This window comes from Siphateles boraxobius, unplaced genomic scaffold, assembly GCF_051911475.1.
Source record: "Siphateles boraxobius isolate OS27281-9 unplaced genomic scaffold, OSU_SipBor_1 70, whole genome shotgun sequence".
Lineage (NCBI taxonomy): Eukaryota > Metazoa > Chordata > Actinopteri > Cypriniformes > Leuciscidae > Siphateles > Siphateles boraxobius.
Window position 1 is genome coordinate 1,454,659 of NW_027509198.1, and position 24,489 is coordinate 1,479,147.

General features: G+C 40.7%; 1 protein-coding gene across 2 annotated transcripts in view; it reads left to right on the forward strand.

Annotated features, from left to right (window-relative positions):
• Window positions 1–4,402: 4,402 nt before the first annotated feature.
• mgat4b (alpha-1,3-mannosyl-glycoprotein 4-beta-N-acetylglucosaminyltransferase B) overlaps window positions 4,403–24,489 on the forward strand; it is a 196,656-nt gene continuing 176,569 nt past the window's right edge. The window contains exon 1 of one of the 2 annotated variants that reach the window (XM_077217239.1): window positions 4,403–4,670. In XM_077217239.1, the coding sequence (XP_077073354.1) occupies window positions 4,574–4,670 (97 nt within the window). In that variant the 5' untranslated portion in view covers window positions 4,403–4,573. The remainder of the gene's footprint in view (window positions 4,671–24,489) is intronic. The other variant, XM_077217238.1, reaches the window with a different exon arrangement.

Genomic DNA, 24,489 nt, shown 5'->3' on the forward strand with positions numbered 1-24,489 from the left:
TGGAGACAGTGCTCTCGCCACACACCAGCTATAGGTGGAGACAGTGATCTTGCCACACACCGGCTATAGGTTGATACAGTGCTCTCGGCACACACCGGCTATAGGTGGAGAAAGTGCTCTCGCCACACACCAGCTATAGGTGGAGACAGTGCTCTCGCCACACACCATCTATAGGTGGAGACAGTGCTCTCGCCACACACCAGCTCTCGCCACACACCAGCTATCGCCACACACCAGCTATAGGTGGAGACAGTGCTCTCGCCACACACCAGCTATAGGTGGAGACAGTGCTCTCGCCACACACCAGCTATAGGTGGAGACTGTGCTCTCGCCACACACTGGCTATAGGTGGAGACAGTGCTCTCGCCACACACCTGCTATAGGTGGAGACAGTGCTCTCGCCACACACCTGCTATAGGTGGAGACAGTGCTCTCGCCACACACCAGCTATAGGTGGAGACAGTGCTCTCGCCACACTCCAGCTATAGGTGGAGACAGTGCTCTCGCCACACACCTGCTATAGGTGGAGACAGTGCTCTCGCCACACACCAGCTATAGGTGGAGACAGTGCTCTCGCCACACACCAGCTATAGGTGGAGACAGTGTGCTCACACACACCAGCTATAGGTGGAGACAGTGCTCTAGCCACACACCAGCTATAGGTGGAGACAGTGCTCTCGCCACACACCAGCTATAGGTGGAGACAGTGCTCTCGCCACACACCAGCTACAGGTGGAGACAGTGCTCTCGCCACACACCAGCTATAGGTGGAGACAGTGCGCTCACACACACCAGCTATAGGTGGAGACAGTGCTCTCACCACACACCAGCTATAGGTGGAGACAGTGCTCTCGCCACAAACCTGCTATAGGTGGAGACAGTGCTCTCGCCACACACCAGCTATAGGTGGAGACAGTGCTCTCGCCACACACCAGCTATAGGTGGAGACAGTGTGCTCACACACACCAGCTATAGGTGGAGACAGTGCTCTAGCCACACACCAGCTATAGGTGGAGACAGTGCTCTCGCCACACACCAGCTATAGGTGGAGACAGTGCGCTCACACACACCAGCTATAGGTGGAGACAGTGCTCTCGCCACACACCAGCTATAGGTGGAGACAGTGCTCTCGCCACACACCAGCTATAGGTGGAGACAGTGCTCTCGCCACACACCTGCTATAGGTGGAGACAGTGCTCTCGCCACACACCTGCTATAGGTGGAGACAGTGCTCTCGCCACACACCTGCTATAGGTGGAGACAGTGCTCTCGCCACACACCGGCTATAGGTGGAGACAGTGCTCTCACCACACACCAGCTATAGGTGGAGACAGTGCTCTCGCCACACACCAGCTATAGGTGGAGACAGTGCGCTCACACACACCAGCTATAGGTGGAGACAGTGCTCTCGCCACACACCAGCTATAGGTGGAGACAGTGCTCTCGCCACACACCAGCTATAGGTGGAGACAGTGCTCTCGCCACACACCGGCTATAGGTGGAGACAGTGCTCTTGCCACACACCGGCTATAGGTTGATACAGTGCTCTCGGCACACACCGGCTATAGGTGGAGAAAGTGCTCTCGCCACACACCAGCTATAGGTGGAGACAGTGCTCTCGCCACACACCAGCTCTTGCCACACACCAGCTATCGCCACACACCAGCTATAGGTGGAGACAGTGCTCTCGCCACACACCAGCTATAGGTGGAGACAGTGCTCTCGCCACACACCAGCTATAGGTGGAGACTGCTCTCCCCACACACCGGCTATAGGTGGAGACAGTGCTCTCGCCACACACCAGCTATAGGTGGAGACAGTGCTCTCACCACACACCAGCTTTAGGTGGAGACAGTGCTCTCGCCACACACCGGCTATAGGTGGAGACAGTGCTCTCGCCACACACCGGCTATAGGTGGAGACAGTGCTCTCACCACACACCAGCTATAGGTGGAGACAGTGCTTTTGCCACACACCTGCTATAGGTGGAGACAGTGCTCTCACCACACACCGGCTATAGGTGGAGACAGTGCTCTCGCCACACACCAGCTATAGGTGGAGACAGTGCTCTCACCACACACCAGCTATAGGTGGAGACTGCTCTCGCCACACACCTGCTATAGGTGGAGACAGTGCTCTCGCCACACACCAGCTATAGGTGGAGACAGTGCTCTCGCCACACACCGGCTATAGGTGGAGACAGTGCTCTCACCACACACCAGCTATAGATGGAGACAGTGCTCTCGCCACACACCAGCTATAGGTGGAGACAGTGCTCTCGCCACACACCAGCTATAGGTGGAGACAGTGCTCACGCCACACACCAGCTATAGGTTGAGACAGTGCTCATGCCACACACCGGCTATAGGTGGAGACAGTGCTCTCCCCATATACCGGCTATAGGTGGAGACAGTGCTCTCGCCACACACCTGCTATAGGTGGAGACAGTGCTCTCACCACACACCTGCTATAGGTGGAGACAGTGCTCTCGCCACACACCGGCTATAGGTGGAGACAGTGCTCTCACCACACACCAGCTATAGATGGAGACAGTGCTCTCGCCACACACCAGCTATAGAACAAGACAGTGCTCTCGCCACACACCAGCTATAGGTGGAGACAGTGCGCTCACACACACCAGCTATAGGTGGAGACAGTGCACTCACACACACCAGCTATAGGTGGAGACAGTGCTCTCGCCACATACCGGCTATAGCTTGAGACAGTGCTCTCACACACACCAGCTTTAGGTGGAGACACCGGTTATAGGTGGAAAGGAGAGAGATTGATACAGCTAATTCAATGGATGGGGATTATTAGGAGGCCATGACTGGAAGGGCCAATGGATAGAATGGGGCCAGGACATCCATCCATCATTCTACCTATCCATTCATCCATCTGTCTCAAACAGAATGATTATATCTCTGTATATTTACTATAAACTAATAGTTTTAACCCGATATTACATATAGCAGGAAACTATTTTTTAAAAAATGTACTTGTATAATAAATTTCCAATCTTAAAATACATTTGGTTGAATGCAACATGTATTTTATTTTGTTATTAAGGTATTTGACATAATACTAATTGAAAATCTATTAAAATATGAATATGAATAATATTAAAATGATTATATACTGAAAAGCAATTAGGACAAATAAAAATCCTATCGAAGCAATATAGATTTGTCCATTTATAGTCTAATATTCTGGGTTCAGTGCAAGTGAAGCTCAATCTACAGTATTTGTCCCAGAATGCTGAAAACAAAAGCCCTGTTTTCTTAAAGCATCGAGGTTACAGTGAGGCACTTCTAATGGAAGTGAATGACGGTCGATGTTTGACGAGTTTAAATGCAGAAATGTGAGGCTTATAATCTTATAAATCCACTTAAAATGTGTGCATTACTTGAGATGTTCAATGTCTTTCTTGTAGGGTAAAGCATAGCCTAACTTAACACAAAAAAGTATTAATAATATTAATAATAATAATAAGTTCATCATTTTTCTCACACTAAAATCATGTTAACAGCTGGTGCATTATTTACATTATGAGATTGTTTATACAGTCAAACCAAAAAATTCTTCAGACACCTTCAACATTTCTCACATTATCACAGTTTATTCGCCATATAGTTTAGAAAATGATGATAAAATATGACCAGAACTCAGAGTTATGAAATCAGTTGATATTTCACTGGTTTTGTCCGTCCTTCTGTTAGACTGTCTCACACATGAATTATGTTGAATATCTGTCAGCTGTTAAATTTAACTACACAATTAGATAATACCAGTTTAGCTCAACCAATCACCAAGCAATGCTTTATGTTGTTCAGTCTGTGCTGTAAAAAGGTGCATTAGCAATTACAGAAAAAACTCTTCAGCAAAACATAATTTTTGTTCCCAATTTTTTAAAATCAATTTTACTGGTAGTCCTCTGCATGAAGAATTTTTGAGTATAATGTCACAGTTTACTTTATTTTGCTTTCCTCGAGTACATAAATAAACTATAGTGTCCTGCACCAAAGTAGAAAAGAAATATATATATATATATATATATATATATATATATATATATATATATATATATATATAAATATATATAAATATATATATATATATATATATATATATATATATATATATATATATATATATATATATATATATGTCTGATTCATTTTTGGTTTGACTGTAAACAGGCCACACTCTTAAACGTGTTACAGCAAATACACCAGGACTCAAACTCTAGGCTGTTTGCAAAATGAATCAAAACTGATGTGTAATACAGTGTAAAACATGAACCGTGCGCGTGTTTCTACTTCGACCGACCGCGAGGAGGAGCAGCTGCACCGCGTGCACGAGCCCGAACATACTCTCTCTCTCTCTCTCTCTCTCTCTCTCTCTCTCTCTTACAAACACACACACACCCTCCTGTATAAACGGCATCTGTCTGTACACAGTCTCTCACATTCTCATCCCTCATGTGCGCGCGCTGTCATTAACGCACGCACGCACGCACGCACGCAGGCAGCGCACGGTTCGGTTCGGACATGATCCCGGCGCGGACCCGGAGATGAGGCTCAGAAATGGCACCTTCCTAACAGTCATACTCTTCGGGTTGTGTGGGTTTATATCGTTATCCTGGTACACCGCATTCAGCAATTCCAAAGGTAAGACTCGTGTTTACTGTGTCTCGCGCTGCGTTCCGTGTGAACGCGTCATGTTTCGCCGCGATCTGTCATGCATTCAAATGCGGAGCTGCAGCTGTTCAACACGACGACTCGAACACCTTCAGTCTTCACTGCTCCTCAAACTATCACAGGCCTGGTGCCGTTTCACTAACACAAAGACGTATCGATAATAACAGTTCAATGTAGAGCACACCAGCCACGAGCCGTTCTGCTGATGCGTGTTTCTGTTGGGCTTGCGGGATTGCACTCTCTAAAGCAGGAACGCAAAGCTCGAATGTGAAGCTGTTATCCAGCAGTGTTCTGTTTGGCGCATGTTTTTGAAATGCATGAGGTTTATTTGACTCGGAGCATGTTTGTTACAAACCTCAGGATAGCATTTGCTTGTCTGGATTGTGTTGATCTTCCTGCATCTGTGTGATTGATATCTTCTAACAGCAGGCAGCTGAAGTTACAGAGAATGAGTGATGTTTGTGATCTATTAGAAGTGGGCATGATGTGTGTGTGTGTGTAGCGATAAAGCTTGCAGAATTGCTCTGTTGGCCTTTTTCTCTTTGCTTACTGTCTGTGTGTGTGTGTGTGTGTGTGTGTGTGTGTGTGTGTGTTCATTAATGAAGCTGTACAGTTACACCTGTGTGCTCAGTGTTTTAATGCATGAGTTTCTCTCTCCATCTCGTTCTCTCCTGTCTGACTCTTAGAGTAGTTGAGCTGGTCTCAAATTGAAGCGGTTAATTGCTTTATCTTTATCAAGTGTGAACAGCAGAAAGTTCTCCAGTGTTTATGAGGCCAGTGTGTGGATCGTGTTGTTCTCACTGGATCCTCCTGAATTGTGTTTTACCATACCATACCATTCCAACTTTATTTGTAAAGCACATTTAAAAACAACCGAGGTTGACCAAAGTGCTGGACATTAACATAATTTCAGGCACAGTTGTAAAACATGGAAAACAACAACGAGCAAGCAATTAAAACAATAAACAAACTAGAAAACTATAATTTGCAAGATACAACTCTCAAGCAGGTTTAAATGCCAATGAATAAAAGTGGGTCTTAAGTCGTGATTTAAAGATGTGCATGCTAGGAGCTAATCTGACGTGCAAAGGCAGATCATTCCACAGCCTTGGGGCCACAACTGAAAATGCTCGATCACCCCTATTTTTGAGCCGTGTTCTAGGGACAGAAAAGAGTAGCTGGTCAGCAGACCTTAATGACCTCAGAGGAGCGTGCATCTTCAGTAGTTCGGAGATATAAACTGGGGCTTGACCATAGAGAGATTTAAAAACAAACAACAGAATATTAAAATGTATTCTAAAACAAACCGGTAGCCAATGAAGGGAGGCAAGAACAGGCGTAATGTGATCTCGTTTTCGTGTTCCGGTAAGGACTCGAGCAGCAGCATTTTGAACCATTTGTAATCTGGAGAGGGAGGTCTGGTTAATGCCCACATATAAAGCATTACAATAGTACAGACGAGTTGTGATAAAAGCATGTATAACCCTCTCAAAATCCGTAAAAGATAAAAATGGCTTCAGTTCTGTAAGCAGTCTAAGTTGAAAGAAACTAGCTCTTACAACGGATTTTATCCGCTTCTCTAGTCGAAAATCACTATCCATCTTAACACCAAGATTAGTTACCATTGACATAGGGTGCCAGGGGACCTAGGTCCAATTGGGAAGCACTAGTAGAGCTACTGGGTCTAAATTACATGACTTCATTTTTTCTTTCATTAAAATGTAAAAAGTTTAAAGCCATCCAGGCTTTAATGTCATAAAAACAATCAAACAGTCTTTTTAAGGAATTTTCACCTTTACTTTTTATAGGCAAGTAGATCTGTGAATCGTCTGCATAAAAATGGTAACTGATGTTATGCTTCTTTAAGATGGATCCAAGGGGAAGTAAATAAAGGGAGAAGAGAATCGGCCCCAAAATAGAGCCCTGCGGAACTCCACATGTCAGTGGTACTGTGGCTGAAGTAAAGCCACCAATACCAACCTTGAATACTCTCTCTGACAAATATGATCTAAAACATTCTAATGCAGTGCCTTTAATCCCCACGTTGTGTTCGAGACGAGCGATAAGAACACTGTGGTCGACTGTATCAAATGCAGCTGTGAGATCTAACAGCATAAGAATTGCAGAATTTCCAGAGTCTGTTGTGATTAAAGGATCATTAAAAACTTTTATAAGTGCAGACTCTGTACTGTGAAATGCTTTAAAGCCAGACTGGAACACCTCAAGGATACCATGCAGATCTAAAGACGATTGTAGCTGCACGAGAACCGCCTTCTCTAGAATCTTGGATATGAAAGGAAGTTTGGAGATCGGACGATAATTTGCAAGAACTGAGGTGTCCAGATTTGGCTTTTTGATAACGGGTTGCACCACTGCCTCTTTAAAACAAGGTGGCACATAACCTAAAGGTGAAATGATATCAGTAGGACAAATTGAAGGTTTTAAATGTGTAAGAATATCAGTAAGGGCCGAGAGGGATACAGGCTCAAACTCAGTGAGAACTGCTGGACACACTATGGAAATGGAGGGGTCAAGGCTGGAAGTGGGATGCTAGCTCTAATGGTAGTAATCTTTTCCACAAAAAAGTGGAGAAATTTTTCACAGGCCGCAGAAGATTCTTCCTGATTTATGGATTGTGGGGTATGAAGAACAGAGTTAATTTTGCTAAAAAGAACATGAGGTTTATGACAGTTATTTTCAATAATATCAGAGAGATATTTTGCCTTTTCAGCTTTGACAGTCCTCTGATAATCACACCAGCAATCCTTAAGAATTTCATAGAAAACCTGTAATTTATGTTTTATGTTTTCCGCCCAGCGCATTAAAGTGTGTGTTTGTGTGTAACTTCCTGTGTTCCTGAACATCTGCTTTTGCTCATCTCATCCATAGATATCAAACCTCTTATCCTCTCACTCCTCCTCGCTTGCTTAATGGTTATAGAGTCTGACTGGTAACCTGAAAGTTGCAGGTTCGATCCTCAATACCAGCAGGGAAATCTGAGATGGTTTTGATCACCGAACCCCCAATCGCTCCCCGGCAGTGCATGCTGCCCACTGCTCCTGTGTGTGTGTGTGTGTGTGTGTGTGTTCAGTACTCACTACTTTATTAATGTGTTTGCGTTAACTTAGATCTGTTAAATGCTGAGTGTTGGTTACCATACTTGGCCTCCACATGTCACGTTCACTTTCACTCTTCCCAAACATTATTCCAGTGTATTTTAGTTCTTTCCTGTTATTTTGTTTTTGACAGGATTGCTCCTCTGGAAACCCACACAAAGCTTGACAGATAAGATGAAATGTTTTTATACAGTAAATGGTTTGATAGATTGGACAGTGGGCAGTTTGAGCTGGTTTGTGAGTTTGTCCACTCCTCTTTTTCAGTTACAAGGATTTGGACTTTTCATTTCCCTTGCTAAAAGAACTGTGTGTGTGTGTGTGTGTGTGTGTGTGTGTGTGTGTGTGTGTGTGTGTGTGTGTGTGTGTGTGTGTGTGTGTGTGTGTGTGTGTGTGTGTGTGTGTGTGTGTGTGTGTGTGTGTGTGTGTGTGTGTGTGTGTGTGTGTGTGTGTGTGTGTGTGTGTGTGTCTCTCTCTCTCTCTCTGAATGGGCTCGTGACCTGAGGTTTTCAGGTATAATAGACACATGAGCTTGTCTGACATTCACTGGGTGAATCTCTCACAACAGCTGTCAAGGAGTGTCTGTCATATTTGCCTCAGTATTGGGGGGAAAAAAAGTAAAACATTTTAAAACATATTTTGCATATAACAATTTGAGGCTTTTTAAGGACTAAAGGCCCGTTCACACACAAACGCATATGTCTTCACACATAAAGATATAGTTCTAAGAATTGAAGAATTGCTTTGACGCCTCTCGTGATTCAAACAGGGCTGAGCAACAAACTCAAGCTCCTCATTTCTCTTAAAAGTTCTCGTTTTAGACTAGAGCCTGACCGATATGGATTCTCGGGGGCCGATACCGATATTAGGGAGTAAAAAAAACCTGACAACGATATATCGGCCGATATTATTTGTGTATAATATAATACAGTAGCAATATTATTTATGTGTATATTATATTACAGAAGAACCAGTCAAACGTTTGGACACACTTTACCATTCGTGTGTACAAACTTTTGACTGGTACTGTATATAGAATACAGTATACATAAATATATATATCACACACATTTTTTTGCAATGATCACTCAAATGTTGTGATCAAACACTTGTGTGATAAAGATGTGTAATGGAGGCAGGGTGAATGATAGAATGAGAATGATACATTTGAGCTGTAACAAACTAGTTTGCATGTTCTATTCTATCAGAGGTGGAAAGTCCAGGTTCAGAAAGTAAAAGTCCTCCTCAGTATTTTCTTCCAATCACCTGGATGTGCAATGCACATACAATCAAACTGTACATTTATAAAACGTATTGTTTTGTATTTAATGAATGGTTAGTGTATATATCAAAATAACAGTAGTATGTCCTTACAGGAAGACTTTCAGAAATGAAAATAAAATGGTAATCTTAATGGGGGAAATAACCCAGACATTTTATCATAGGATTCTGCCTGTTACTGTTACTGCTTGGCATGTTGCATATAAATGAAATATTTTAAATAATAGTGTTTTAGTATGGGGCACATACAGTAGTAGTGCACATTCTGAATGCATTTTGTCAATAGTTTTTCGGTTGTGTGGTGAAGCTGGAAGAGTTCAACACAAGCTTGTTGTTGCTGTCAGACAGGCCTGAACATGAACACATAATTCAGCCGTCATAACACTGGCTGATCACTGCAGATTAATGTCCAGCTCGCATAACCCCCCACAACACGGCTCAACCTTTAACTTGCTCTGCCAAATGTGCACTGGCCCCACTACAAAACTGTAATTCATAGAAAAAATAGGCCTAGTTACTAGCCTTTCACATAGGGATGTCACCATACCATTCAAGTGCATCATGTCCTCATATCGTGAGGCAGCAGAGACCGAAACCTGCGAGAGCTTTGTGTGTTTGTGTTTGTGTGTGTGTGTGTGTGTGTGTGTGTGTGTGTGTGTGTGTGGTAAATGAAACCGCGCGTCTGCGCCATTCATTCGCACAGAGACAAGCAGAACATATAGGGTTAATAGCCTAGTTTTTTTTGCGGTTTAATATTCACAAGCACTAGTATCGTGGTGTATATTGTCTACAGTGCTTCTTGTTAAAAGATTAGTCTGGAGTCTGTGCTTAGATAAAGCAGATGTTAGTGGGAACCGAATATCCCGGCACTCGGTACTACAGAAATGCTGGAACCGTCACAATTTCAAAATTTCAGTACCGAAGTACCGGTTCTTTTGACAACAACAAGTCTTTACTGGGATTTTACTGGGATTGCTGTGTGAAAGCGCTACTGTCTTCGTTGTTTTTGACCCACGACATTAGCAAATAAGGTTATGACACCAAAAACTACAAGCCTAACTCATATAATTTTCAAATACTGTTAAAGACAAGAAAACTGTTAGTTATAAAATAAGAAGAAATCATCCAATTACAAGCAATAGCACAAATACAATACATACAAATAAACACTGTTTTTGTGTTTTTCAGGGCAGTCTAACAGTAATTTTCTGGTAGAGAACATGAATAATCAAATGTAAAATATCACTGCAGTCTTCTCTGTATTTAAATATGGATGAATCCTTATAAAGTTTCTGAAGTTATTCAGTCAAGAACAGTGTGATTATTTTTAAATTTCTTTATTTGTCCTTTGTTGTTAAACAACTTTGTAACAATAAAAGTAAAACAGTAGCAGGAATATTAGGCTACTGTCACTTTAAGAGTGCAGAGATCCAATATACTGACAAACATGCGTTTCATTTCTCAACTGTTTATGTTCACTTAAGACACAACTGACTGTTTACTAGGATTCTTGCCAAGACCAGCATTTTTTGACATAATTTGTGTGAATTTGTCTGTTCAAGAAGGAGTCTTGCGGAAGAAGACGTGAAAGAGCGGGATTCAGCATTCACACGCTGTCTGAAAGCGGCACACACAACTTCACAATATTGAGTTGAGTTCTTTCACGCATCTAACGCTTGCACTTGAATATTTAAGTTGGCAAAGCTTTAAAACACGTTTATTGTGGAGCACAGCATGATAACCCCAAGGCTGAGCATAACTCTGGTCCACAGAGCCGGTGCCACCGCACCAACACCACTCCATAATCACACTTTTGTGCCAGAAATCCTGTGAGCTCACACTGGAAACTTCTGACTAGCTTTACTAAAGAGGATAGTTGACCCAGAAATGAAAAACGTTTTATTTTTATCAAAGAGCACCGTTCTGCTAAACTTCAGGTTTAATGGCTGACTGTAGGACAGACAGGTCTGAGGAATAAGGTGAGCTGTGTCTTTAAGCGGGAGTGTGTGTGAAGCGGTTGAGTTAGCTAGCGGCTCACAGTACGGGATCTGTCCGCTCAGGTGAAAGCTCTCATTATCTGCATCCTGAAAGAGATGAAGATCTGGCTTGACCTCTGGGCGCTTGGCATTTACTTCTTGTTCAGTGTGTTTTCTTTCTCCTGGTGGAGGAGTGGAGCTCAGCCCGGATCACTTTCCTTTGGTTCCGGCTCGAGCTGATGTCATTTCTCAGCGATACTCCCCGGTTACCCACAATCCTCCCCGCAGAGACGAGCCAGGAATCTGAGCAACCTTGGATCGATTCAGTCTTTTGAGGGAGAAAACGGCTAGAGTAACTAGAGACGATGTTGGGCTTCTTCTTGCAAGAATTAGCATAGTTTATTGGGTTGTCTAAGGCTGTAGCTGCTACTGAAAAACTACCTTCACTAGACCAGTGTTTCTACCAATACAGATTATATATTATATTTCAAACTAGTTATCAATTTTATTGATGCAAGTCTGTTTTTGGATTAGTTTTTCCTTCTTTTTTTGATTCTTCATATACTTTTTGAGACTGTAGACCCAACCGCGGGAGAAGTGTGTTTCTAAACATCTCTTGATTTCTGATAACTTCATGCGCTGACCATCTGTAACGTGATGAAATGAGAAGGGATGCTGAGTTTTGTCTATCATCAGTTTTATCTCTGATCAACTTCTGCCATGGTGGAGATGTTCTGTTAGCCTGATAGCAAACACTCCTGCTAATAGCAACACGTGTGGTTCAGTGGATATCTATAGATGACTATATCTATTTTTAGTACTACAGTTTGTCATTGTCACAGTATGTGCAGCGCGCCTGCAGTGTGTGAGCCAAATACTTTTTGTGTACAGTACTTTGCTGGCCTTAAAGTCCCCTGTGGTGAAAATCCAGCTTTTAATGTTGTTTATATGTCTATGTGGTGTTTTTAATATGCTTTAAGATAAACCGTGTGTAAATTCATAAGTCGACAGCATTGCTGAGTATTTTCTGCTTAAAACTGCAGTGAACCAAAGACAGTCTCAAAAACACGGTTTGAAATCACTGGTGTTTCTGACGTCACAAACTACCTTGTAACCAATCAGATCACGAGGGGGGCGGGCTTTCGCATATCATTAACCACGAACTGGAAGGGGACTCAAGTAAAGCCAGGTTATACTAGTAAACTGTTAATAAGAAAAATAAAGAATCAAAACGTTTAAATATGTAATTTTGGTGATCAAATGAGTTTTAAGGGATAAAATGGTTGACTGCAAGGGGACTTTAAATCCCACATTTCTTTTTAGAGAAACAAGAACGGTTTAGTTTCACATGTCTTTCCTGAAGCAGCAAATCTACTTTGCTAAAGAAAATCACATCTCATCCCACCTACAGTATTTCAGTAGGACCCTTTGGTTTCCGTGATGTTGAAAATAAAGACTTTCTGGAATCACAGAATCCAGTCACAAATGAAACTTACAGTATAAACGGGAATGTCACCGAAGTTTGGATGAATAATCAAAAGATTGTGATATAGTGTCTGTGAATATTAGAGCTCAAAAACACTGCTGTTGAATCTGAAGTCTGTCTCAGTTTGGTCTGCTACACACACACTGACGCTCGTCTGTATTAAAGGTGCTCTAAGGAGCGATGTCACACGTTTTTTGGCCAAAACATTTTTTGTCACATACAACAAACATCTCCTCACTATCGCTAGCTGCCTGTCCCCTGAACACAGTGTAAAACACGCAGTCTCTGCACACACCCCAGGCTCCACACACGAACACAAACACACTGGGCTAACCCGCACCACGAAACATAACACACTGTTCCAGCCAATAACAGTCCAGAAGGATTTGGGGGCGGGGTTTGGGGGGTTAGTGCGCGGATGAGGAGGAGGGAGGGTCGAGCTAGTCTCCGTTTTGTTTGACAATACTTTGTACGTCAACAAGAAGTGATGTCACCCGACATCGCTTAGAGCACCTTTAACACATGAACCCATGGCACAGAAAGTGTGTTTCCTTCCTCTGATGTTGAGGAAGTAGCTGGTGTCGAGTGCATGTCTCAGCACGTCTCAGCATGACCGTGAGCGCTCACTCCTGCTGATGTCATCATCCATCCGCTTTATCACATGTCCTGCTCTCGAGCCGGATCCTCTTCAGCTGGACTGATCGTGCGGTCAGCGAAGAGCAACTGGCCCGTCAGTGAGGCTGAGTAGTGAGTTACTTAGATTTGTTGAGATGAATTGAGACTTTATCCCCTGTAAATGTCTAAGCTTTTGTAGCACGCTTGAATGCGTCGTGCTTCATCATGGTAATCGTAAATGTTGAACTGTCAGCACCCAAAAACCACTATAAAACGCACACACACACACACACACACACACACACACACACACACACACACACACACACACACACACACACACACACACACACACACACACACACACACACAGGTGTTCAGTCCAGGGGTCAGAAAGTGAAAGTCCTGCCGTATGTTTATTCCACCCTTGAACTCATCCAGCTGATTTCACTAATTACTTCTATAGTTCTGAAACTCTGCTAATTAGCAAATCCAGGTTATGGAACAAAATACTGAGGAGGTTTTACTTTCTGAACCTGCACTTTACACCTTGTATGTATATACAGTATTCAGCATTTGAACTGGATCAAAAAGGTTCAAAGTTGTCGTAAGACGAGAGCGGGTATTGTGTGTGTGTGTATGTATGTATATATATATATATATATATATATATATATATATATAAATATATATATATTAGTCGAGTTTTCAAACATCAATACACAGTTTCCAAAGAATACATGAAGTGTTTAATTTCATTGTTTGCCATGTTAGTCCCTCCTTGTTTTATTGGTCTGTTTTTGCCTGTATGGTCATCCTCCATCAGGATCGTTTCCAGCCTGAACGCCGGTCACATGCTCCAGAGTTTCGACTGTGTGCTGTCCTGCTCCTGTTGCTTAGAGACTTTTGTCTGTCGCGGCCCCAAGTGCTCACGTCTCTCTCCTGATCCCAGAGCAAGAGTAACAGATGAAACAGACATGTGACGCTCTGAAAGAGCAGTGTGTTTAACGCTCCGCCATCCTGGCTGGATGGAGTAGTTACTTAGTACACTTCAAGAGTAATAGATTAACAAAATCAGTGACGTATAAAGAAAAGATTCACTTGATTTTAGCAGGGAAAGTGTTTTCTTGTAGGAGTTTTATCATTCATGTTAACTGGAGAGTTAATCTAGGGGTGTATTGCTTTTGTTTAATCCAGGTGTGTGTGTGTGTGTGTGTGTGTGTGTGTGTGTGTGTCTCTGTCTGTCTGTCTGTCTTGCACCTTGGTAAAGACTTGAATTATTCAGGGCTCTAGACCACTTGAAACCCTCCTCAATAGAGGCCCGGCTGAAAGAGAGCCAGCGCTCAATCCAACCGACTGAAGCACTTCTAAATATTTCATTCATCCAAGGCCACAGATTCTGCTAAAGCACTGATCAGTTCGCTACGAATGCTAATGAGGGTTTAAACTTAGGATTTCAGAACATACTGGAATAAAACAGACAAACATCATCTCTGTGTATGTACTACTAGTAGTAGTGGTCGACTCATGCTCTTTTTCCCAATGGCCTGTACCAATATCAGCGTGGTCAATGGCTGATATGTACAAAAACAATATAATAATAGTTTTGGGCACTTGTGATCCATCTACAGCACCTACTGCAGTGTTGCTAGAGATGCACGACATATTGGCCACCATATCGGCCAATATATGTTCATTTTTAATTAGGGCTGCAACAACTAATCGATAAAATCGATTATAATCGATTATGAAAATCGTTGTCAACGAATGTCATTATCGATTAGTTGGTCTGCTTACGTCACGGGGAGCGTTTACTGGTACGCACACACACGCAAGGTCTCTCTCCCTCAGGCGCTCTGCCGAGCGCGCGCGCTACACGGTTTGGAGCAGTCTCTTCTGTCTCGAATGCGCGCTCTTGCTTGCGCGCTCTAGATTTCGGGACTTTGAACTAATTCGCGGGCATCAGGGAGCCGCAATCAATATGCGGGAGACTCCCGGGACTTCCGGGATGTCTGTATTTTGTCTCGAGCATCAGGTTGTGCAATCAGTTCGCTCGCAACGTAAGTGATGGATTAAAATAGCGCTACCGCAGAAATAGGTTAAATTAAAACGGTGTTTACAAAGTGAAGCATTAAATACAAAGGCAGTTAATAACAGCAGCAGTAAAATATTGTTTTTTAGTCACTGTACTCAATGGTTTTCAGCGAATGCTTGTGCACTAATGCATAATTTCTCCTGTCCTTTACTCAAGCCTGTTAGCTTGCTGGGTAACGTTACCTCCATTCCGTTCTCTTTTTATAGCATTTGTCTACTAAGTTTTAATTGTTTTTCAAACGCGATCTACTGCGGCTCTACATTCACACAATTGTTTTCAGTCTTTCTATATTTATTTAATCAATTTATCCTTATATTATATTCTTTTATATATTATATATATAATATATATTATATTCTTTTTCCTTATATATAATTAATTTTAAATAAAAATTAAATGAATTATATATTTTAGATGTTTTTAGTTTGTTTTTAGTTCAGATATTCACATCTGAACAACATGTCTGTGTAAATTTGTTTTAACAAAAATTGTGTTAAAACATAATATGTTGGATATCATTTTTTTAACAATAATCATGTTTGTCAACTTGCCATCAGCAATTATCATTAAAAACAATGCAAATATTGATATTAGTAAAACTCAATGTGTGGCTTTTGCACTTTTTAAAGTACACTTTTACACATAAATACCCTGATTTACGGTTTTATTTAGTTATAATAAAAAAAAATCTAATTTAATTTCTATCCGATTAATCGATTAATCGAAAAAATAATCGTCCGATTAATCGATTATCAAAATAATCGTTAGTTGCAGCCCTATTTTTAATGTTATCGTTATCGGCGCAATAAAAAAATTTGGCTGATATTTTAAAGCCGATAAATAATGTTTTCTTACCAACAGCTGAGACACTTTATATGCGCATTGGTCAAGATGGTTTTAAATGGCTTATAAAAGGAAAAATGGAAAATATGGTTAAGTGCAACATGCGCAAATCTTTCACATCTGTCAGATCTGGCTACATAAAATTATCATTATATATAATTGTGGGCTTGGGAGTTGGGACATGAAACTTTTAATGATAAGTCTATTGTTTTTGTAATCAGGCTCTCAAAAATTATATAAAAATTTGGATTTATCGGGTAATATATCGGTCCGCTTTCAAATATAAAGAATTATCGGTTATTGGTATCGGCCAAATGTTCTTATCAGTTCAACCCTAGTATTTCAATCACTAAAAACATCAAGTGAAAACCCTAACAGTGCCTTAATGCACTAAAACCGTGATATTAAAAGATCAAATTCAACACTTTATTGCTGATGCATTATATACAGGCGAGCAGAGTCCAGAATATGAATGTAATGCACTAAATGTTGTTTTCTTCAAAATGGTTTTCTGTGAAGAAACACTTGAGGAACGGCGCGCTGCGTCTATATTCAGCGTTCATCTGTATATTGGTTGTATATTGCGTGCATCATCGTTGTCTTTTACATTAGTACTTAGAACAAACCTGGTAAAAATGACTAGCGGGCGATGGAGGAAAGCCGTGTTTTACCCTACAGGTGGGCGTTTCTACATGCGGGTGACGTCATATGAACACTATGAACAGTAGGCTAGTTATTGTAGTGTCACTGAAAGACACAAACTGCTTGTGTTTCTGGTTATTTACTTATTTTTTATCAATGAAATGACTCCATGTAACAGTTTGGTGGAAGAGGCATTTATCACACAGTCTGTGTTCTGTGAGGTGCTGACGACCGTGATGCACATGCGGTGTGTGTGTGTGTGTGTGTGTGTGTGTGTGTGCCTGTAGGCAGGAACAGTCTTGTCTCTCTTAATTTAGCCCTAGTGTTGTAGCTCATGTAGCCCTTTTCTTTCTCTCATTAGATATGATGTGGCAATGTGCCGAAGGCTGGATTATGCAAGCCGCTCTCCCTCCTGACTGCACACACTTACACACACACACACACACACACACACACACACACACACACACACACACACACACACACACACACTTACACACACACACACAGAGCAACTGATGGGAGCGCAGGTTAGCAGGTGGCAGCATTTATAATTGATGCGACTGATGTTTTACCTGTGATTTCCATATGGAGAAGCGCAGGTGTGTGTTCACCCCATGTGCATTCAACGTTTACTTCTATTTCACTGTGGAGCAAATCTGTCTCGTGGATGTTTACAAGACATCCACCATCCCACAGCGTTGAGGAGGAGTAATGAGGAAAAACTAGAAGTCTCCTGTTATTATCGACGGTGCATTAGGTGTCTTTAACTGCTATGTAACTGTAAAAGCCAAAGGCACAATGAAGGCACAATAAGTCATGCCACCATGACTGGGAGTATCAACTGCAACAATGAGCAATTAAAGACATATTATTAGTTTTTTATTAATTTATTATTAGGATTTAGGCAAAATGGCTGAAAAAAGCTTAAAAACAATCAGTAGTATCTAACAATCTTTATGGTTTATCACTTTCGACCAATAGCTGGCGCTGTGACCAAATTGATGTGTTGTGGTTAGAGTGAGGTGACTGACACATGCCAAGTTTGGTGTCAAGATGTCACGGCATTGCAGAGATCAAGCCTCAGTCGTTTTGGCATCATGTCATCACTTTTGTTGATGCGATATACAAAGACATTTCGTCTATTGACAAAATCCACAGTTTTTTGCAGCCATGGTCTGAAGATAATATGATTCCATTTTGGTGAATATCTGAGCAATGGTCTAGGAGGAGTTTAAAAAAGTATGTTTTTAAAGAAAAGCAAGAGTTCGGCCAAAAATAGCAAAGTTGGTATCTATGTTCTCGGCATGACCCAAGGAATCTATTAAGAACCGTTTCATTACAGAAGGCAAAACTAATCAAAAGCTATTAGCATTTTGTGAAATTTTATTATCTGCCCCAAGTTTCTGCCAAGTTTCCTAATGATACACAAATGTGTTCATAAAATATTGCATTTTACAACAAAATTCAAAATAGCCAATATGGGAAAATTGTGTTTTGTTTGACTCTGCACGCATTGCACTGAATCTAAAGAGACCAGTGATTTTGTTTTTATTTTATTTTTTAATTTTTTTGTTGTTGTGATTTTGGCCAAACTGTTCAGAAGTTATAAACAAACATGTAATGTTTTTCATATCTCCTGACCACTAGGTGGCACTGCGCTGAAACTGTGCAGGTATTCTCAAGTCATGGTTGTCACAACACACACCAAGTTTGGTCAGAACACACTAAAGCGGTGTGGAGATAAAGCCTCATGTCCATTTAGGCATGAATTAAAGGGTTAGTTCACCCAAAAATGAAAATTAAGTCATTAATTACTCACCCCCATGCTGTACCAACCCCGTAAGACCTTCGTTCATCTTCGGAACACAAATGAAGATATTTTTGATTAAATCTGAGAGGTGGATCACTGCTACATAGGCTGCCAGAGGGAATGAAACTTGACGGCCCAGAAAGTCATTAAAGAACATGTTTAAATATTCCATGTGCCTACAGTGGCTCAACTATAAGTTTATCAAGCGACGAGAATACTTTTTTTCCGAAAAAAAAAACATAAATAACGACTTTATTCGACTATTCCTTTTCTTCCTTGTGGGCCTGAGACGAGAGTTCAAGAGATTTCCACGACGCATGCGCGAGAACTGAGAAGAGGACGTTCTTCTTCTAATACTTCTTGTTCAGTTCTCGCGCATGCGTCGTGGAAATCTCTTGAACTCTCGTCTCAGGCCCACAAGGAAGAAAAGGAATAGTCGAATAAAGTCGTTATTTATGTTTTTTTTTTCGGAAAAAAAGTATTCTCGTCGCTTGATAAACTTATAGTTGAGCCACTGTAGGCACATGGAATATTTAAACATTTTCTTTAATGACTCTCTGGGCCGTCAAGTTTCATTCCCTCTGGCAGCCTATGTAGCAGTGATCCACCTCTCAGATTTAATCAAAAATATCTTCATTTGTGTTCCGAAGATGAACGAAGGTCTTACGGGGTTGGTACAGCATGGGGGTGAGTAATTAATGACTTAATTTTCATTTTTGGGTGAACTAACCCTTTAATTTGCCCATTGTTCAAAAACCAACTTGAACTCCATAACATTTTGTCGACATGGCCTGAAGATGATCTGGTTCAATTTTCATGAAAATTGAGCAAAGCCCTAGGAGGAGTTCTGTGTTTTTCAGAAATGTAAAACTGATTTTCTAAAAGGAATCTGAGGGAAAAACAATTGTTTCTAGCCCTTACAGTTCAAAAGTCATTAGCATAAGCGTAAGTGAAACTTTGGACAGTTGGTGGCGCCACAGGGATTGATTTATAGGGGTGGGGGAAAAATCGAGTCTTAGATGAATCGCGATGTGGACGTGGACGATTCTGAATCTATTCAGAAATGTCAAAAATCGATTTTCAAAAAAAAAAAATTTTTTTTTTAGATATGTAGGCTATTTATAATGACGTAATATTGACGGAACGCAAAAGACGGAACTCTGAAGCGCGGAAGTGCAGTCCCAAGACCGTCTGTCTGTGGCGTGTGGACATAACAGAGACGCGATGGCTGAGCGCGAAATCCAAACACCCTCCTCGTTAAAAGCTGACGTGTGGAAATATTTTGGCTTCTATGAAGTTGAAGGGGGAAAGGAGCTGGACAAGAGCCACACTAGTTGTAAGCTTTGTAGAATAAAACTAAAATATTTCGGCAACACGACAAATATGAGAAGCCATATGACACGTTTCCACCCAGAGGAGGAAAAACACTCGGCTGTACCAGAGCAGTGTCTCTCTATGGCTCTGGGCTGTACCGGTGTTCAGACGATTTCTGCTGCCTTGTCGAAAAATGCTACAAACGCGAATCGATCATAGATAATGTTGATTCATTCTCTATTGTTTCCATAATGGTGTAAATCTCACAATATTATAACATCGTTATTTCATTTTAATCAGGGTAAGTGTATGGGGAGCATATTTTGATATTTTAAATGAACTAGCAATTATCACATTTGATATAACAAGTAAAAATGATAATATTATATGAAATAAAATTATAATAAAATTTGAAGTTAAGAGAACAGTATAATGTACTGTTTTTATTTTTAAATCGGGTGTGAAAAGTAAAAATTATCATCAAATATTCATATTTGACCTGTCAAAGTTTCCTACAAGTCTCCACAGCAAGGATGCATAGATTTATGGGCGTGGTAAGCAGAAGAAGTATGCTCATGCTGCTAGTTCAAGCACACATTTATTTTCTTGTTGGTTCTTTGCAATTTTAATAAAATATATTGTACGTTAATTCTTTATAGGTCATTACTTTGTACTTTTAAAGCAAAGTATTTATATTCACACACACACACACACACACACACACACACACACAAAAAGATTCAGATAATCGATAATCGCTTTAGAATCGAATCGCAGGCCTCTGAATCGTAATCGAATCGAATCGTGAGGTGCCTCGAGATTCCCACCCCTATTGATTTAGATACTCAAAATTTGCTGCGGTTAATGTTTAGACGGTCCTCTATCTGTGTGCCAACTTTCATAACTTTCCCTTGAGCGGTTTAATGGGAGGCCAAAGACTTGAGCAAAAAAAGAAAAAGAAGAACACCAACGGATGCAAACCTTCGGTGCTTGGCCACTAATTAGAGAAATTAATCAAGATTATTCTTCAAAATGATTCTTCCTGAGGACGTTGAGTTCCATTGGCATTAGTAGGAGGCTTCTTTGTGTCTTTATCAGGGAATTATGGTCAGTGTTTTGCAGTGCTCTGCTGGGATGTAGTTTCACTGTAGATGATAAAAATAGGAGTAATAAATTGATTAGAAAGGCTGGTTCGGTTATTGGCCTTATTCTTGATCCACTTGAGGAGTTGAGGTCATTCTGAAAAGAGAACAAGGGCAAAATTAAAAATGATTCTGTCTTACAATGGTCATCCAGCATATTGTACTTTTAGTGGACTTAAATTTAATTTCGTGGAAGATTAGTGGTGGCTCAGTGTTCTCAGTACTTGTTTTTTAATGAAGTTGTGTAATTCCTTGCATAGATTGATTGTGGTGTTGTTTTTAAGGTTTAATTGTCTATTTGTGTTGTTTAATGGTGGAAAATGAGTTTCACCTTACAGGGATTAATAAAGTTTTCTAATTATCTAATCTAAAAGAATCAAGCTGTAATTACACAGGTATTTATTAAATTTAAGTACAATGTATAAACATGTATATACACAGTAAGTGATGGCATCAAGTGATTAATTGAAATGTTAGTACATAGTAGTGAAAAGCACTTAATAGAAAGTGGGACCCAATTTTGTTATCTTTGACATGTTAGCAGTTTTTCCATTGACTGCGAGTAGAGTTTAACCCATGTGTAGTTTATTGAAACCAACATAAAACAAGAACATGACTAAAATTGAACAGACTTGACGACACTCTCCAACCGCAGGTTACAAACAGCCAAACTCAGCTAGACATGAGGGCTATAAATAAAGCCTAATGATCACACCTGTGAGTATTCAAGATGATTAACCAATGACACGACAGAACTGAGAACCACCTGACAAAACAAACCAATGAAAACACAGCACATGAACCAAAGGAATCACATGACAATAACCTATGAGAAACTTCAAAATAAAAGACATGAATAGATGAACATAAACAAAACCTAGAACAGATGTGACAACAGTATAGATATAGATGCAATAAAGATGATCAATAATTGTACATTTTGTAGTCATATGGCTATATCCTAAAATGTAAAATAAAATTAAAAATGGCATAAAAGTGACCAAATGACTCAGCACTATATATTCAAGTCTTCTGGAGACTCAAATTGAAGGGATTGTTGAATTGACAGATTGAATTTCATCTTTTATTCTACACACACATATAGAGCACATCAAACATGGTAAACTGAAGCCCAAATGTACATGAGGTTTGATCTGGAGTGTCTCCAAGTGCGCTCCAGCTGCCGGTAACCTTATTTGATGTAAATAAAAGCCTAAATTAAATCAGTCCATCATATAAAATTGATCATGTCTCTGAAGAACACTTGGATTAAACTGCTTGATTAATATGGATTTATTTTATAATAACTTTAACACATTACATTTTTTAGTTTGCATTGACTTTCAATGGACAGACAAAAATGATGAAAGAATAAAAAAAAAAAATTGGAATATTAAAGTAAATAATGGCAGAATTTTTTAGTATTTTGTCACTAAAATATGATATGAGGGTCAGTACTAGTAGAGCATTTATTTGTGGTAAGCTTATCCTGGTACAGCGGAGAAAGGATGTTCTGTGTGGGTCAGGCTCACAGATGAAGGGTTCTGGGTCAGAGAGATAGGAGGGCTATAAGCCTGTGTATTGTGTGTAAAGTCACGGTCGATGGGTGATGGGTACCGAAACCCGGTATTAGACGGGCCCCGGCGCTGAATTTTGAAAGACCGCTGTATCGATAAGCTCGGACGTTATCGATTCTGCTGTCGGTACTGGAGAAATCAAGAAAATACACGTAGGCCTGCTATTTATTATTGCTATAAAGACGTAATCTTGAACATGTTTATCTAGCCAGCCATTTCTATGTACAATAATATTAAACCATTTGTCTGTGATGCAATTTTGCTATTCGCAGTCCAGAAGAGAGAGAGAGAGCGATCTCTCACAGCGCGCACAACACACAGCCCTGCTTTGAGTGACAATGAGGACAGAACTAAACATTCAAACGTGTTACACTTTATCTGGGATATTATTCTAATTTTATTTTAGATTTCGGCTTTCAAAGATTATAAGCAGATGATATTTGAGATGAAACCATTACAAACTAGATGCATTCTGTCTAGCGCAACTTCCTTCCCTTCACAGCGATACTGTCATTTCTTCCTAAAACCCAAACGTACCGTCAGAATCAGCACGATCGGGGATTGCTGTAAAATGCAGACTCTACTGTTGCTAAATTGCGGACGCGTTTGATCATTAAAAGAGCTATTAAAAGCACAACAATCTGCGCAAGAGACGCTGTTCACAAGGCGACGCGAAATGGACTGCAACCAGACAAGAAAAGTATAGGCTTCTTAACTTTGGGCTTCATGTGCGCATCTAAACTATCAAATATACATAAAAATATAAAAATGACAAGCTCTGAGATTCTCTGAAACACAGTTTATTCACTTAAACACAGTTTATGTCTTACTGGGTCTTAAAGGGGCAGCGTCTAACAAACCTGCTGACGATTGAGCCATTAATGTGAATCAAACAACAAAAAGCAGAGATAAGCACTCACAGCTCTTGAATGAATAACTTAAACTTTAATAAGCATTAATCTATCTATGATAAACTATGCAGTGTTATTTCACGTTTGATTACTAAATTAGATTTCTTTTCAGACAGAAACACTTACGTGAAAAGTAATGTTAGTAGACCTTCCTGAAACTAAAGCACTGTGTACATAGCACATCCGGGGCTCGAGCACCCACGGAAAATACCGAGCACCCACGTGTGTGCCAGACTGCCAGTACGCTTCATTCATTTAAAATTAAACATTGCAGTTGGTGCTATGTGAAGCGTCTGTCACACTGTGATTGGTTATGTCACTGTCAGTCGCCTGCTCCATATCCTATCCACCAATCACAGCGTTTCTCGGATGAAAACGCCTCTGATCGCGGTTACGTGTCAGTTAAACTTTTGATCTCCAATCCTGTCTGTATTTGTGAGAAGTGGCGCTGTCCTGAGCTATGGTCCTGAGTTGAAAGATAGCCTACTTTACGGCTTTATTATCAAGTAAATGGGTGTGTGCGTTCGTGTCGGCGGCTGTCCATTTCCTAAAAGGTGTCGCACACCGGACGAGAAGCGAAGTCTTTTAAAAGTCGAACACATTATTCTCTATGAGTGTAACTTACACACACCGGCGGCGACCAGCTACGGCTATAGGACTTGTTCAAAATCCTGCCGTGCCACAGAGCGCGATTTACATAGTTTTATATTAAATTTACATTTATTTGTCTCAAATCGTCGTTAATGTGCTGACTTCAACCTGTGCAACAATATACATTTATTTTACATTCATTTACAGAAATCAGCTGCTGATGAAAATTGCTGATATTATCGGATTTTCAGGTGATATTCTCAATTCAATCAGTTAACGGATCCCCGGTTGTATTTAATTGAACAGTACAATCGTAACATAGTAGCCTACAGACATTATCTTAATTCCATAATGTCCTTAAACATAACATTACAATATTGCTGGCCATAA